This window comes from Nicotiana tomentosiformis, chromosome 10 (assembly GCF_000390325.3).
Source record: "Nicotiana tomentosiformis chromosome 10, ASM39032v3, whole genome shotgun sequence".
Classification (NCBI taxonomy): Eukaryota; Viridiplantae; Streptophyta; class Magnoliopsida; order Solanales; family Solanaceae; genus Nicotiana; species Nicotiana tomentosiformis.
Genome location: NC_090821.1, coordinates 73,952,079 through 73,968,728, shown reverse-complemented (window position 1 = coordinate 73,968,728; position 16,650 = coordinate 73,952,079). Strand labels below are relative to the sequence as shown.

At 34.0% G+C, this 16,650-nt stretch overlaps 1 protein-coding gene across 1 annotated transcript; it reads left to right on the top strand.

The window, feature by feature from the left end:
- Positions 1-15,652: 15,652 nt before the first annotated feature.
- On the top strand, positions 15,653-16,018 carry LOC104102156 (uncharacterized). Its single transcript, XM_009609800.4, has one exon. The coding sequence runs from the start codon at positions 15,653-15,655 to the stop codon at positions 16,016-16,018; it is 366 nt and encodes a 121-aa protein (XP_009608095.1).
- The last annotated feature ends 632 nt before the right edge of the window (positions 16,019-16,650 follow it).

The window sequence follows — 16,650 nt, the reverse complement described above, 5'->3', positions numbered from 1 at the left end:
CGGAAGATTTAGAATTTAATTGAAAGAACAATTCTCATTTATAAAACTTGAATTTCTAAAGTTTGATAGAAGATTTGACTTTTGAGAAAACGACTCCGAAATAGAATTTTGATGATTTCAATAGCTTTGTATGGTGATTTCGGACATAGGTGTATGTCCGAATTTTAATTTGGAACCCCGTCGAACAATTCGACGCATTTTGGCGAAAGTTAAAAAATGGAAGATTTTTAGAAAGTATAACCGAGGAGTTGACTTTTCGATATCGGGGTCGAAATCTAGTTCTGAAAATTTTCATAGGTCCATTATATCATTTATGACTTATGTGTAAAATTTGAGGCCAACTAGACTCGATTTGATAGGTTTCGACATCGAATGTAGAAGTTAGAATTTGTTAGTTTTATTAGGCTTGAATTGGGGTATGATTCGTGTTTTTAGCGTTGTTTGATGTGATTTGAGGCCTCAACTAAGTCCGTAATATACTTTGGGCTCGGGTGAGTTTCGGACCATTTCTAGGCCATTTTTAACTTCTGGTTTTTTTGGCTACAGTAGAGTGCATCGCAGAAATTTTTGCTGCACAGAGCTGACTTTGGACGTTTATATCTCGTAATCTATAAGAAATTTGGAGATAATCGAAAATGAAAGTTGCAGCCCATTGAGTCTAGTTTCCATATATGTAAACCATTAATCATTTGAATATTTTTACAGAAAGTTATGATCGAATAACTAAAGGCTAGTACTGTAGTTATTTTTCCTAGCAGTGTGCATCGCAGAAATTTCTGTTGCACATGACTGACTTTGGAAGTTTATATCTCGTAATCTATAAGGAATTTGGTGATGATCCAAAAATGAAAGTTGTAGCCCTTTGTATTTAGTTTTCATAAATTTAAACCATTTTGAAATTGGAGTTGAGTACAAAAGGTTATGGTTGATACACTACAAGATGTCTGGGAAGAGTTTTTGGAAGAGTCTCGTGTTTTGAACATAAGCATGTAATGATCCAAAGGTCCATTTTTAGTTCTAGAGATCGAAATTCGATTTTGAGACTTCCGAGAGTTTGATAATGAATTATATGAATGATTTGGAATGTTTGGTCTAATTTCATCAAGTCGCGATTGGATTTTTAGCGCGAAACATGAGTTAATTATTTAACGAGCAAAATTGGTATCGCACCGAGAAAATTAGCTACGAATTGAGTTTCAATTGAACGATTAGATTCATATTATTATTTGTGACTCGTAGTAATAAGAATCGTCGAATTTTAATTTCGTATGATGGAGTTAGAGCCTTTTTAGTGAAATATTAAATTGTTGGTGCAAACAGGTTCTGGTGCGGACCTTTAGTGACGGGAAATGGACTTTTAGTGACGGAAAATGGTCTTTTAGTGACGGAAAATGGGTTTTATTGAGCACTTTCATTTTTTTTTTAGCTCTTTTCAACATTTTGGAGCTAGGGAGCTCGGATTTGGGCGATATTTGAGAGGATTTTCACCAAATGGATTGGGGTAAGTGCTTCCTACTCGGTTTTCATTATATTTCATGATTCCATGATCATTTTCATCTTTTATTAGTGAATCAATTGGAAGAAAATGAGATTTTTGCAAAAAATTTCAAAAAACAAAAATTTAAGATTTGGAGGTCGATTCGTTATTTGGTAAATTTGGTATGATTTAACTCGCATCAGACTGTGTGTTCGGATATCGTAAAACTTCTATCAGGTTCTGAGAGGCGGGCCCTGTGTTGACGTTTTTGAATAAAATTTTAAGTCGACGTTTTTTTATCCGAAATTATTTCCGATGAATTTTAATTAAGTTATACAATTAATTTGGATAGATTTGAGTTGTTCGGAGGTCAATTCAAACAAGAAAGCTATTTTGGAATATCGGCCTAACTTCAAAAAAAGGTAAGTATCTTGCCTAACCTTGAGTGAGAGAAATTACCCCTTAGGCATTGAGTCTTATATAGAAATTATATAATTGAAAATCATGTACGCGAGGTGACGAGTACGTACTTGGTTTATATGTGCAAATTATATCGTTTAAATTCGTACACGTCTTTATGTATTAAATTAGAAATTGTTGGCACTTATTAAATCCTTATTTGTTGAATTTGTTCTTATATGATAATTTGGTGTGATTGCCACCTTGATTTGTATGTGAATCCCATGTTTTTGTTGAGTTGATATTTCCTGAAGATAAAAGGAGGCATTAACCTATTTTGCCAAAATTTTGGATTAAAGAAGGCGTTGTTCCGTGATGAATTATTTTCCAGTTCATGTTGTGGAAATTGGCATTGAGTTATAAAGGTCGTAAATCATATTGAGGTAAAGTGTTGAGTTGTGAAATATTATTCTGCTGAGTTGTTCACTCACGGATATTTTTGTTAAGATTTGTGCATATTATGGTCGAGCCATGGGCTCCTTATTTTGAAAATTAATGTATTGTTAATTTTTGTGGCAAGTTGTAATATTTGAGCACTTGATGTGCAATTTGTGATATATTGTAATAATTGAGCATTCGAGATGCAATTTATGAGATGTTGTGATATTGGCGCGTGATATTGTTGAGAGGTTTGTTCGGGTGTTTGCACGAGATTTCTGTCGTGCTATTGTTACTATTGATATATGCACATGTGGGTGTGACAAGGCGGGCTATATATGTGGGTTTGCGCATGTGGCGAGACAAGGTGGGAATATTATTATGCGCGTGCGGCGAGACAAGGCGGGCATTTACTTTATTATTGCGCATGTGGCGAGACAAGGTGTGATGTGTCGGGGATTGATTTGTGATGACTTGTGATAGCCTGGGGGCATTGTTGTTGTTGGTATTTATGATTTGGGACTACGAGGCGGTACCTCGGGAGTGCCCTTTTGTCGATATTTGTCTATGGTTACACTTGCCTTTGGTTATTTTGTTTTTCCGTAATATGTAAATTCTTGTGTTCTCCGTGATGTATTATTTGACTTAATATTAAGTGTTTTGTATTTCTTGTTGTATTGTTTTGGTTTTGGTTGTACGAGATTCTAAGGATTTGTATTTCTTGTTTGTACTTGTTCTTAATGATAGAATTATTTTAAATAAAAGAAATTACTATTATGTTTTAATTTAATAAGTTTTACATCCAAGTCAGTAGCTTATCTGATGCTTTACTTTAATTGAAATGTCATTTTCTTCATTCAAACTATTTCTAAAATAAACTCATTTCTTTGTTGAATTCTTACTTGATTTACGAAAATAATTGTAGTCTTACTTTATTGAAAAAAAATTGATCGTGTAGATTTTATGTATTGATATATTTGGCACGAGAGTTGTCCGTGCGACTGTGATAGAGATATGGGCACGAGGTGCCGTGAGAATATGAAAGGGGACCGAGACCCGTATTTTTATGATTTTGAGATAAGAATAATTATATGTGAAAGATTTATATTTGAGGGACTTGTTTAATTGGCTGTACTTATGTTTATTATTCGTCTGAGTAATAATTATGGTGTTCTTGATGCCTTGTTGTTTACATCACTAGTTGATTATTGTTTCTATCACTGCTATTTATTTTTTATTATTTTTGTATACTATATTGCACATGTTATTAGACTAGTGAGTCTCTTGACTGTACCTCGCCACTACTCTATCGAGGTTAGTCTTGATACTTATTGGGTACCGACTGCGATGTACTAATACTACATATCTGCACATTTTTGTGGTGAGCCAGGTATTTGAGATATCGGACTCGGACAGAATTAGTGTACTGATCGCAAGGATTCAAGGTAGAGATGCTTGGTTGTCGCAGTCCCTTGGAGTCTTTCCATTTTATTGTACTTTTAACTCTTATTCGAACAGTATTGTATATTTGATCCTTATGATCATTATATGTATTCAGTTAGAGTTCGTGACTCAGTATTACTAGCCTTGGGAGGTTGTTATTATTATTTTCGTTGTTGGTGTTGACACTTGTATAATAAAAAAAATTTAAAAGTTCAAAATGTATATATAATCGGCTTACCTAGTCTTAGACACTAAGTGTCATCACGACGCATGCGGTAGAATTTTGGGTCTTGACAATGGATTTGGTGTATTGATGATTGTTTGTGGATTATAACTCTATTTTTATGTAGTTGAATCATTTTTGAAAGATTTAATTGTTGCATCTATATTCACATGTTCTTGTAATCGAAAGAGGCATAGCTTGTGATATCTTTACATTATATTATTGGTTGAGTTCATAGATTCTTCTAAGTAATCTAAAGAGGCTAGTTGAATCATTGATTAAGCCTAGTTAGGAGAATAATCAAAAGAGATTTTCCTAAAGACCGGCCCGCTACGAATTCTTGCATATCTTCACAATGCTTAAATTGGTTCATATTGAGAGGTTGAGACTTAATCGAGAGAGGAGTTTCTACTAAATAATTGTACTGATAATTAAGTGAATTCGAGAGACTCGCTTAAACATTAGAAGTGAATTATCTAGAGTTAGATCCTAGACAATTATCTTGTATCTATCCTATCAAAACCTCATTTTCTCCCATTGATATCTTCCTTTGCTTAGGCCTTGCTTCGATTGTCATTAGTCAATTAGCTCTAGATTCTTAATTAATTTTAGTATTAACCACATAAATCTAAATTATTGATCATCTTGGATAGTAATCTAGCTACAAACTACGATAATATTGTTTAACTCCAATCTTTGTGGATACGATATTATACTATACTATCTTTGGCTAGCGATCACAATTTAAGTGTGTGTTTTGCGCTCGTCAAATTTTGGCGACGTTGCCGGGGATTGGCAATCAATAGTGTTTGAAATAATTTGTAGTGCTAATTTAGGAATTAGCTTTAAATTTTTTTATTTTTTATTTTGTTATGTTAACTTCTCTTCAAGATTTCTTTTGTTTAAGAAATCTTGAAGAGCATATTATTGTTATTGAACTCTAAATGATGTGAAGATGGAGTACAACCAACCTAAGAAAATGGTTGAAGAGTTAGCGGCTGAATATTATTAGCGGTGTACTACGTGTGTTAAATGCGTTGGAAATCATCTATGGGTTGATTGTCAAGCATGTAAGTATTCTTCATATGGTTCATCTTTTGAACACTCTCACTTTGTCTCTAGTCAGTACATGTATGAGGATTCATATGGGTACAATTATGACTCTGGTTGGGATGAATATCCTTATTTTGACTGGAATGAAAGCGAAGTGAGACAACCACCTCAAGAGGAGAATGATAGTTTAGAAGAGCTTATGTATAAGTTCACAAATAAGGTGGAAGCGAAATTTACACAAGATGATGAAGCCACTAACAACCTAACAATTCAAGTGAATCAATTAGTAATAGGCTTAGCTCGTTGTATTGTGATGGTGAATATATGGAAGAGATACCATGTGAAAATGAGCCTACCCAAGATGATGAACATCTACAAAGAGAGTTTTTCACTCTGCAAAAGGATTCTGTTTCAACTGAAATGATTGAAAATGAGGCTTTGGTTGATTATGAAGCAATACAAGAAGAGTTCAAACCCCCATCCACCTATTCACAATTACAATTTTTAGTAGAAGAGAATGAGGAACAAATGGTCTTGGACTTACTGGAGGAGTACTCACATGACCTTTCTTCTTCATTTTCTTATTCTAAACTTGATCATGTGGATTTTATTTTTGGGGATTTACAGGAATATACATGGATTGATCTTGTGAATGAATGCAGAAACAAGTTAAGGATGATCCTACAAGAACAATCCACCTCTCAAAATGAGGTCAAGAAAGAAAGAAAAGAGCGAGTCTTGAAAATATTCTTAAATGACTTTGGCATGATGAGCTCCATAAAGAATCCCGAGGAGCGAAAACGAAAAATAAATTCATAATTAGGGGTGGAGTTCACAAATTCTCGGAAACAGAAAAAGTCCAGGAGAGTTTTATTTACCTCTTGCTTTTTATTTGTGTATCATGGGGACATGCCACAATTTAAAGTGTGGGGTGGGGATGTTAATATGTAAATAACTGTGTGTTTTCGTTTCTTGTGTGTGTTTTTGTTTATTTTGATTGAAATTTTTAAAGTCGATTTTTTTTTATAGTTTTATTTAGGTAGTATAATAAATTCCCCTTGGTTTTTCTTTGTGCCACAGTTCTTTTCCAAGGGTTTTGTTTGAACCAGGTGTAGTTAGTTTTATTTTTTTAGGAGTAGGAAACATTGTGCTATGATTTGAATTGAAAGCAATATCTCTTGACTACATTATGTCTTGAGAATAGTAAGTGCTTTAGTTGTGACTCTTAGGCCCAGTTTTTTACTCTTGTATAAGCACCTTAAACTGTATGATCTTAACTTTACTTAAATACTTTGATTAGAGTGTCTTGATGAGTCCGATCCTGAGTGAGTTTTGTGCCATGTGTGTGTGAGATTTTGTGTATTTTGTGCATTGCATTTGATGTCTAGAACTTGCCCTCTGTGTTTGCAAAGTGAAATAGTAGTTTTATTCAGTCTTGAAAGTGATATAGGCGTTTCTTTGTTGAGCCAGTTATATGTTGTACCCACCTAATTGTTATGTATCTTAGTTAACCCCTTTGAGCTTGTAATCCTGTTTCTTTGGCAACCATATTACAAGCCTTACCCATTTTACCTCTCGCGAGCACTTGAAATTGTTGCGAACTTTGCAAAAGTTAAACTATGGGGTGTTGGTTTGGATTTTGAGTGGAACTAATGAAATAAGGAGAAAGATGCACTGTTTTGAAAAATAAGAAGATAAGAGCCACTTAAATTGAGAAATATATAGTTGCATTGATATGCAAATATTCATTGATAGTGGTAAATTTTGATCTATTTGTGCTTAAGGAAGTCAGGAGTTGACATATATTGATGTAAGGGTGGAGTTATGGTTTGACAAAAGTGTGGGATTTTGAACGGTCAATCGTATGTATTAAAGTGCTTAGAGAGGTTTAGTCAATATATCCAAATGTATCCTACCCATCCCGCAGCCTACATTACAACCAAATAAAGTCTTACTTGATCCTTGACGGAATAAACTCAATTAGTAGAGTAGTACACCACGGGCAAGCTTATGGTACATTCTTTGTGGTGCATGAATTTCATTTCTGAGAGTGAGTTAATTTGTTTTATCTTGAGTTCCTATGTGTTCTTGAATTTTATTGTGTGTGGAACTACTCTCTATTGTTGTGTGGGGGCACTTGATTCATGAAAGTAAGGTAATGTCATTGACCTCTGTGTTAGAGTAAGTGAGTAGGTTGTGAAAATGCATGGTGCTGTTGAGTCAACTCTTGAGGTGAGGATGTTACGGTATTGTGCTTAATCTGTTCTATTATTCTTTGTGTGATGAGTTAGGAGAGTTCTTTAAAAAGGCCGTGTCTATGTGAAGTGTAGTTTGATTGCTCGAGGACGAGCAATAGTTTAAGTGTAGGGTGTTGATGGTAGGCTAGAAACTCGTATTTTAGTCGCTTATTGCACTCTAATTCACTGTACTTTACTTATGTTGATTTTTAATTAGTAGTGTTTGCACTTATTATGTGTTTTATGCCGTTTAGGAGTGATTCCAAGTTATTTAGATATTGCGGAGCAAATTCGAGCTAATTGGAGCTTTGAAGTTTGAGTAGAAGCCCAAGGGTTTAAACTGGGATCGCGTTCCCGGATGTCAAAAATTGGAGAAACGAATGACTCTAAAAAAAATGCACAACTGCGTCGCGACAGTGCAAAATCTGCCCATAATCCATTTTGCAAATCGTTCTGGAATTCCTCACAAGCGCGTCGCATGGTGTGGCGCGACATGCGGCGCGGTAGTACAAATTTGTTAGAGTATCATCCCATTTCTGCTAAAAAGGATATTTTCGTCCGGAGTTTATTGGGGGATGACTTAAATACACGGAAAAATATCATTTTCGGGACTTTTGACGATTTTAGACCTAAGGAGGCCAAGGAGGATAAGGAGGAGTTGGAAGAACACAAACACAAGGATTTCATCATTTCCTTCCTCATTCAAGATCCGGGTTTGGATTGAATATGTGTTTTTCTATACTTTAATTACATTTGTGAAGAACTTCTCCATGTCTATGGAGTAGATCCTTTTGGGTTTTGATGGATTAGGTGTATTGATGATTGTTTGTGGATTATAACTCTATTTTTATGTAGTTGAATCATTTTTGGAAGATTTAATTGTTGCATCTATATTCATTTGTTCTTGTAATCGAAAGAGGCATAACTTATGATATATTTGTATTATATTATTGGTTGAGTTCATAGATTCTTCTAAGTAATCGAAAGAGGCTAGTTGAATCATTTATTAAACCTAGTTAGGAGAATAATCAAAAGAGGTTTTCCTAAAGATCGATCCACTACAAATTCTTGCATATCTTCACAGTGCTTAAATTGGTTCATATAGAGAGGTTGAGACTTAATCAAGAGAAGAGTTTCTACTAAATAATTGTACTGGTAATTAAGTGAATTAGAGAGACTCACTTGAACATTAGAAGTGAATTATCTAGAGTTAAATTCCAGACAATTATCTTGCACCTATCCTCTCAAACCCCCATTTTCTCCCATTGATTTCTTCCTTTGCTTAGGCCTTGCTTCGATTGTCACTAGTAAATTTGCTCTAAATTCCTAATTAATTATAGTATTAACCACATAAATCTAAATTATTGATTATCTTGGATAGAAATCTATCTACAAATTACGACAATACTATTGAACTCCAATCCCTGTGGATACGATATTATACTATACTATCTTTGGCTAGCAAGCACAATTTAAGTGTGTGTTTTGCGCTCGTTAGTAGTCCCAAAAGTAAATACACAACCGGAGAGCTCCTGAGGTAGCGCCTCGTAGTCCCAAAAGTTAATACACAACTCATATCCTATGGAACAACGAATTTACAAAAAGAAATCCTACAGTCAAAACTAAATACAAGATTAAGGAAGCAGGTAATTCAACTAAGCATGGTGCACAAATATCAAGTAAGAGTTAAGACACGTAGGCATGCGACATTAGGCTAAACACGATGACTACATAGGCTAGAGCAACTCAGTTAAGGAATTAAAAGAAAACTACTCAGCGAGAAAACAAATTTTTGCAATATTTAACCCTAGTATGCACTCGTCACCTCGCGTATCCGACCTTCATGTATTGCAAATATCATAACAGTACTAAAACCTAAGGGGCATTTCCCCCACACAAGGTTAGACAAGTCACTTACCTCAAATCTCGCTCAATCAATAGATAAGAATGCCTTTCCCTCGACTTTCCGACTCTGAACGGTCCAAATCTAGTCAAAAGCAATTACATACTATAAATACAACTACAAGAAATTAATTTAAATAATAAATCTACGACTTTACCAAAGAATCGAAAAGTCACCCCAAAAAGTTGAAACGGGCCACATCTCGGAATCTGGTAAAAGTCACAAAATACGAACACCCATTTGATATCGAGTACACCCATACTAAAATTACACAAATCCTATACAAAATTCTCCATCAAAACCTCAAAATTCGGCCTAAGAATTTTCCACCTTTTTCATAATTTCCTCAACCGAAATCCTTAATTAAATGAAGAATAAATGATATCTTAGTGAAAATTAATCAAAACAAGTCAAGAATCCTTACCCAAATATTTCCTCTAAAAAACCCTCGAAATTTGGCCTCAATCCGAGCTCTCTAGGTTCAAAAATGGAGAATGAAATCAAACCCTCGAACTTGGGCCTTTTCTGCCCAGTGAATTCGCACCTGCGAACCCACAACCGCTTATGCGGCTCCGCACCTGCGGAATTTCCATTGCAGGTGCGGTTCTCACTTAGTCCAAACACGTCCGCTTTTGTGGACCCAAATGCGCATTTGCACTTTCGCTTCTGCGTCCACAGAGCGCTTATGCGGACCAAGCTCGCTTTTGCGATCACAAGGCCTTCCTCGCCTTTCAGTTTCTGCGCTCATCCTCTGCGACCTCCTCATCCCACCTGCGACCACTGGCCACCTTCTCCAGCCCCGCATCTGCATTCACCCTCTCGCTTTTGCGAGCTCGCACCTGCGATCAAACTTGTGCAGGTGCGATTGCACCAGAACTGGTGCACTTCAGCCATTCTCTAAGCCTCAACTCGATCTGTTAATCATCTGAAACCACCCCGAGGCCTCCGGGACCCCGTACGAATATACCAACAAGTCCTAAAATATTATACGAACTTAATTGAGTCTTCAAATCACATAAACAATGCTAAAAACACGAATTGCGCATCGATTCAAGCCTAATGAACTTTAAAACTTCAAACTTCTACATCCGACGCCGAAACCTATCAAATCAAGTCCGATTGACCTCAAATTTTATACACAAGTCATAATTGACATTACGGACCTAATCCATCGAATTCGACCCCGATATCAAAAAGTCTACCCTCGGTCAAACTTTTCAAAAATTATCCAATTTTTCAACTTTCGCCAATTGACGCGAAAATGACCTACGTACCTCCAAAAGAACATCCGGACACACTCCTACAACCAAAATCACCATACAGAGCTATTGGAAATATCAAAACTCCATTCCAGAGTCGTCATCACACAATTCTAACTACGGTAAAGTTTTAGAACTTAAACCTCCAATTTAGGCACTATGAGTCCCAATCCACTTCGAAACTCTCCCGAATTCGACACCAAGCACCTCGGCTAGTTACGTAAGCACATGATGAAATAGATAGAGAAATAAATAGGGGTTCGGGACAAATACTCTCAAAACGACCAGATGTATCATTACAGTTATTGACCCGCTCATTTGTTAAACGAAGTTCATCTTGACCCAACCCATTTTAGTCCATCTAAAGTTGGGCTGATTTTTAGCTCAAATTGATTCATGATTAATTTTGCTAAAATTTCCTTAAAATAATATTTTTTGTTTGATATATTATATATGACAATAACAAAAGAAAAAAAATTCATTTAATAATTAAACAATTCATAAAAAAATAATACACATTAATTAAAACTTAATTAATGTTGGACGGGTTGGACTATGACCTAAATTGTAGCCTAATTTGACCTAGCCTATCTCAACTGGAGTTACTTTGACCCGTCTATTTAATAACTCAATTTATTTTAATCCGTCTATAATCAGTCCAATCTGCCCATTTGATACCCCTATTCACGACCCACTTAAAATTGAATTGGGCTAGTATTTTGAAGGCCCTTCATGGATGGATTAGGTGGAGTTGGATTGTTAAAATCTATAACCAACGAGGATTGGTTTGAGCAGACATATTTAGACGGCTCTATACTTGTGCCGGATTTGCAAGTTGCAACCCTATTTCCAAATCGCAAAGAAGTTGTCACCTCAAAGTATGTTGGATACACATTATCTATGCACAAAATATCATGTATTTATGTAAATATTTTATCTTAATACAGTCATTAGTAATCGTCTTTACGATTTGAACTCATGATCTATAATTAAATACGACAAAAATGACTTTATCATTGCTCCAATATATAAAAAATGTTAAATACATAATAAGATACTAACATTTAGGCCAAAAGTTGATAAAACATAATATAAACTTTTGGTGTTGGGTCAAAAATTCATTGGTAGGCAGACAACTATATATTTTGTGATAAGGCCAACATGAACATGCATTGAGAACGGCTAAGGCTTGCTTCATCTTCAAGAAAATGGACTGATTCCCTTTCCAGAATTAGAGTTCTGATTTTAACATCTGCGCACGTACGAGGGGAAACTCCCAATTTGCATATAAGAAACAAAGAAAGAATATGTTTTGCCGACCTGATCAATTTAACCACTTTTGGCGCAAATGTTGAGTGCAATCTTCTCGTAGAGCTTATCCACCACCTCTTACAGGATATTTTTTTTCCTTTAGTTTGGTATGGTAGTATTTGGTTTGTCATTTTCTATATCAAATCGAACTACTACGTAAAATTTACATATTTAGAAATTACGTAAAAAAATATATATTATAAATTATAATAATTAATAATTCAAAATATTTAAAAAATTACAGTTAAATAACAACTTGTTTGACTTTCGCAACGCGAACACTATCAAATAAAATGGGATAAAGGGAGTATATTGACAGTCATTTAGTTAACATAGTACTAGTATTTTCAGTACGTTCCATGAAAATGATATTTTTAAAATTTTTAAATTTTATTTCATTTTAAATTTTTTATTTTATCTTTATTGACATATTTTTATAATGGCATAAATATTGTGACATGCAGGAGCGGACTGAAGGTGTTATTTACATTTCGAACCTAATAACTTTTGTTATGTATTAAAAATTTAGAATTTACTAAACAAATGCAAAATGTTTATTTCAAACTCAGAAAATCAAATGAGTTATTTCATAAAGTTTAAATTTTAAATCTGCATAAAGAACTATATGGGGTGAAATTGGTTTATTACAGGTGACTAAATAGCAAGGTGACGCGAGGAACCGAGAACAAATAGAAGCTGAGTCGGTAATAATTGACATCGGTTACGAAGTCTATACGTGACCAATACAGGATGAATCCCGAAAGAAGCACAACCGATGACAAAGACTCAAAGGCTTGACATCGGATAACATTTAATGGGCAGCCGTTACCGAGAATATCTGCATTCAAAGGCAGTCATTATACACCCATTAATGACATTTTTATTCTTATTCAAGAAGTGCTTGATTTTATGATCTTGTCTCCATAGGAATAACTATAAATACAAGAATGTCAACACTTGCAAGGCACGACACATTCTGCGCAAAAAAACTGCACCATACTGTCTCTCTCCTCTAATGTTATTTGTACATCATGTCCTTTTATAATTTTAATTTTAAAAAAAATGACCTTTTAAATAATTTTATCATTGCTCTATTAATCCTATTATTCTTGCTTTAGGAAAGACCGAGCTCGGACTTAGGCTTGCTATTTTCTTTATTTTTAATTGTTAATTTTACTTTTTCTTTATAGTTTTTGGATCAAATCGATTCGTTTGAGTATAAATCACATTATAAATTTAACTGTATTATTTTACGGATAAACAATAATATATTTAAAATTAATTTTTAATATGTATCAAGTAATATGGGACGGACGGAGTATAATGGAACAGAACTAGCTAAGATAAACAATAATTATAAAAGGAATTTACTACTGTATTTTTTGGTATCACGTAACTAATCTAAATAATCACAGTTGTCTTACATCAAGCTGGTCATAGGTAGGGGGAAACTCTAATTCCAAGAAGCCGTAACGTGACCTAACTTTAAAAAGCCACCCTTTGGGGACACAAAAAAAATAGGGAACCGATTTTGCCCCCTTTTGACAACGAAATGACACAACTTGGTAGATAGTGTGACATACACCACCCAATCACCAAATCCAACTAATAAATGACTTACTTTTTGCTTGTGACCTAACTCAATATAATGAATAAAATTTGTCAAAGATTATGATTCAAATTTAATAATAGCTAAAAAATATATATATATATTTTTTCTTTTTCTTTTTATTTAATAAAAAATAATTTTTATTATTAATGTTTAATCAAACTTTTAAAAATTATTTATAACTGTATTTTTTCAAAAGTATTTTTTTAATTTTTTTTTGGGAAGAAGCTATTTTCTCGTTAGTTTCTCAAAAATAATTAATGCTTCTACTTAAAAGCACATTTTTCTCTTTTGAAAGATTGATAAAATATTTTAACTTTAGAAAAAAAATATTTTTGAAAAAATAAAAAAAAATACTTTTGACACACAAAAAATAATATTCAATAGAATCAGTCGATGCTAGGGCTGCTTATCGGGCGGATTGGGCGGTTAATTACTCTTAACGGTTTGGCTTAACGGTTATCGGTTTTTAAATGTATTAATCCGCTAGCCACCCGATAAGATATCGGGCGGATTGGTAACGGTTTAACTCTTATCGAGCGGTTATTGGGCGGTTTATCGGCCTAATTCAATCTATATTGCGTTCATTAATTGTTTGTTGACCGCCTAGCATACAAATTCAGAATAGAAAATTACACATTGAATCCATACATATATGTCTGTTAACGCCTACATAAGAATGATGTAGTGTGTCATGTATTGTAGAGTGAAAAAAGTTGTGGCACAACACTATTGTTCTTCTATTAAACATAAACAGCAGGCATTAGTTTTAAAAATACAAAAAACAGAGGTGAACCATAGACAGCAGCTTAAACAATCTTGTTGTAGGGTGGGAGAATAAGCTAAGCTAAGCCAAGCCTGGGATCTTCTGATGCATAGTACGTAAATAGGGTGGGAGAATAAGCTAAGCTAAGCCAAGCCAAGCCTGGGATCTTCTGATGCATAGTACGTAAATAGGGTGGGAGAATAAGCTAAGCTAAGCCAAGCCTAGGATCTTCTGATGCATAATACGTAAAGGTTCTGATTATTTAGGAATAAGACGTTAGAACTTAGAGATGAAGTACTAGAAGAAGTGGAATGGTTTTTGATATTTAATATATATATATATATATATATATATGGATAAAAATAAATTATTTTTTGATATTTAATATATATATATGGATAAAAATGAAATATATATATATTCTTAACAGGTTAACGGATTATCCGTTAAGAAAATTGAATAATCCGCCACCAAACCGATAAGCCGTTAATAAAAAAATTTCAATCCGTTCCCCGTCCGTTAAGCCGTTAACCCGATACCAATAAGCCATTAAGCTTCGGTTTCGGTTCGGTTTTCGGTTTCGATTCGGTTTTGAACACCCCTAGTCGATGCAGGTATTAGCCAAAAGAAACATGTAAATGATGAAATAGTTGTGATAAGCGCAATACTTCCAACTATAAATGCCTTGCATTTATCACCTAAAGGTGTGACTTAACACCCAATATAATGACACAAAATTGTGGAAAAGAAATTCAAAAATAGTCATATTTGGTAATTGAAAAATAGCCATAATTTTAAAAGTAATTGAAATTTAGTCATTTTTTATGTAAAAATAAATTTGAGCGAAAATATTATTAAAAATCCGAAAAATATTGCAGCATAATATACTGGAGTTCGAATTTTTTACATGTGAACTTCCAACATAATATACTGGAACTCCAGTATATTATGATGGAGTTCCAATATAAATACAATGTAACTCCGTCATAATATATTGGAGTTCCAGCATAATATGTTTGAAGTTCATACATATGTGCTCCAATCTCCAGTATATTATGTGTTGCAGCAAAATAGTGATTATTTTTCAATGATTTTATAAACGGTAGCTATTTTTCAATTACCGATCCAAAAACTGGCTAGCCGTGCTATTTTTTTCTTGTGTCGACACTTGCGACAAATAGATCTGTCACATTCAATTCAACATTTCATTAGCTTCTTCTACGTGTTTGGATTACTCCCCAATTCATTGAACTTTTGCCACACTATCACTTCTTATGGTCCAAATACTTCTCATACTTTTCGATACATAATACTCTTCAAACCTCCCGAAAGGTCAATTATCAACTTTCACGTGATCTTGGAAACTTGCAACTTTCTTGCCCTTGTCACTTGCTTGACCAACTTGCATCACCTTTAATATTAAATTTTTCTTCCCAATTCTTAAGATCTATAAATAGCAAGTTTTCTTTCCATAACCATGCAACATAAAGTTGGTAGAAAGAACAACATCCTTTAGTTCTTGTTTCAATATCAAATGAAGAGGCAAAGAGGAAATTTGCTAGGAAATACTAATAAGAAAAAGGCCAAAAGGGGTGTTGAGAAGCAGAGTGAAGAGGTAAAAACAGAAGCAGAAGAGAGGAATAGGAATGATAGTGAAAAAAGTGTTGTAGCGGAACCAGCCGAGTTGATAGCTGAATGTGATTATTGGATTAATAATGAATGGCTATGTTTATGGAGTAGTGATAATATGGTGGATGAACAAATGTCATGGGGTACATGTTGGTCACCAGTTTGGGACATGGAATTTATTGGAGAAGCTTATATTAATTTGTACAATGATGTTTTGTGGGACGATGATATTTGGGATTTGAAAGCTATTAAGGAAGTTCCAAGTCCATAAAGCGGATCTTATACGGCACAAATTCAGATTAGACGAGGCTTAATTAATGCACATGTACCACATACCGGACGAAAAATCAAAAAAGAAGTCCCGTGAGAGAAAAACTTGAAGAAAATAGAGAAGATATAAGTTCTAACCAACATGGGCGGAGCTAGGATTTGAAGTTACTATGTTCGGAATTTTAATCTTTTTATGTCACTGGGTTCTAAAGCAAGACATTGTACTTATTCAATAAATTTCTTAAGACTAATATATGATTTGGACTATAATTACTGAGTTCGAGCGAATCTGTTGTCGAAGCTCTAGTTCCGCCTCTGCTAAATTTAGTTGTATACTTTGAAAATAAAAAAATAAAAAAAAATAAATAAATATAATATATATATATATATATATATATATATATATATATATATATATATATCGTTTGATGAGTACTCTAATGTCTAGTTACCAGTCTTTGCGTATTTCTTGCTGATACTATTTGATTTGAGTTCCAAAACTGGTGACAAAGAATTTAAATGTCTATATAATTTCTTGGTTAGTTGGAATTGAAACAAGTAATGGACAAACTGAGGGAATTGTAGTGTGATATAGTAAATAGAAAGACAAAAGTCCCAAATATGATCCTCCAA